At 43.0% G+C, this 1,679-nt stretch overlaps 1 protein-coding gene across 1 annotated transcript in view; it reads right to left on the minus strand.

The window, feature by feature from the left end:
* Positions 1-254: 254 nt before the first annotated feature.
* The window catches only part of LOC104270612 (serine incorporator 5-like), a gene marked incomplete at its 3' end in the record, with an annotated part of 19,390 nt that continues 17,965 nt past the window's right edge, over positions 255-1,679 (minus strand). Inside the window, exons 6-7 of the mRNA XM_009865023.1 lie at positions 1,150-1,361; positions 255-350 (exon numbers count right to left, since the gene is read on the minus strand). Coding sequence (XP_009863325.1) covers positions 255-350; positions 1,150-1,361 — 308 coding nt within the window. The remainder of the gene's footprint in view (positions 351-1,149; positions 1,362-1,679) is intronic.

Here is a 1,679-nt window from a genome sequence, read left to right on the forward strand (position 1 = left end):
GTGCAACAGGTGCAACTCACCCAGGTAAGTTAAGCTCCCCAAGACCAAAGCATTTAAGGTACAGGGAAAGTGCCAATTGCACGGTCTCTTTGCTACACAGTTCTATTTTTAGTATTTCCAACTTCTGCATAGGCAAAGCCAGACCAAACACAGCACTCCTATATCCCTGAATTTGTTAATTCAGGTTTGCTAAATTCTTGCTTTTAATACATGGCATGTGTAAAAGAATTTACATAAAGCATTAGATAACTTACTAGTTTCTGGTGGCTTGCTGGATAGTGCTGAGAAAGTGAGGTACATGACGTAGCAGCTGATAACTCCTGACTGCAGCAAACCAGAATGGGGCTGGCCTTAACAAGAAAGGGGAAAATAAGTTATTTTTCCAGGCATCTTAACAAACTGACAAAGAAATTTACATCCTTTAAAGAATAGCAGACTATCATTCAAAAGAGAAGAGTATCTTTGGTTTTACTTAAAGCAGCTCATGAGTCTTTGAGGCAGTTTAGATACATTTCCACTATCATGTAAAGAAAAAAGAGCCTGTCCTTTAGCTCTGATAACTGTTTCACAAAGGCATTAAAAATTCCCACATTAAGTAAAGACCTACCCTCTCTGGCCTCGTCAAAAATATCAGCTTTCTAAAAGCTATTGACAAGCCGCCACGACAGTTCTATTTGCCCATAAAATTTTTTTTGGAGTCACTCAAATTACTATTTCCAGGTCTAATGTATGCAAGATACTAACATGCATATAAAATATACCAAGCATGAAATACTGCTGTCAACTCTCCCCCAGCCCAAACTTCACAGATGGTAAATCCCAGGCACTCAGAAGTAAACGGTGAAACAGCGGTGAATGAACTTGACAGCTATTACCTCAACTGCTACCACCGCAAGAGTTGTCTAAGGTTCACAACACATTACCAGCATGTGAACCTTCTACCTGATGGCACACCCAAACGTCTTGCACCTCTGTAGCAGCTGAGCTGACAACCAGCTAACAGCAATTCATAGTGTAGCTAAACAGACAGGGGCAAGTACCAGCTCCAGGTTATCATGAGATTTTCTGCCTAGAAGACGGCTTATGTCTCCAGGCACACAACTGTGGCAGCACCAGAAATTCAGGAAAAGAGGAGGTCAGCAGACTCACGATTCTGGACGCAGGGTGATATGGCCACCAGCGACACAAAGAGGCACAGGCCGCCGTTAACACCGATCAGGACCTTGTTGTACGTGCAGCCCTCTGAGCGTGTATAGAAAAGAGCCATGAGGACCAGGGCTCCCACAGCAATGGAGTACAAGATGAGAGTGACCAGGGCAAGCAAACCAGTCCACAGCTGCTTGTGGTTTGCACCTGCAGTCCTGGGGAGAGAAACAAGCACCTTATCTTTGTATTCCTCAAAAAATAAAATTCTAATAGCTGAATAGTTCATATCCTCAAACAAAAAAGACAGCACTTACTTTCCTGAAACATATGTATGTGACAACAACACAGGCTCTTGCAAGGTTCCTCCCATGAAACAGAGGGAAACATTTCTTAGCAATTGTGTTTGTCTTCTGTATTATCATGTCCATCTGTTTCTGCAATTATAGCCCGGCATGACCCCTAAAATTCCCAGTCTCTGGGATCAGTCCATCAACGCATCTCAGCTCAATACTTCAGGGACTTCCTCAGCAGGA

This window comes from Apaloderma vittatum, unplaced genomic scaffold (assembly GCF_000703405.1).
Source record: "Apaloderma vittatum isolate BGI_N311 unplaced genomic scaffold, ASM70340v1 scaffold18792, whole genome shotgun sequence".
In the NCBI taxonomy this organism is placed as follows: domain Eukaryota; kingdom Metazoa; phylum Chordata; class Aves; order Trogoniformes; family Trogonidae; genus Apaloderma; species Apaloderma vittatum.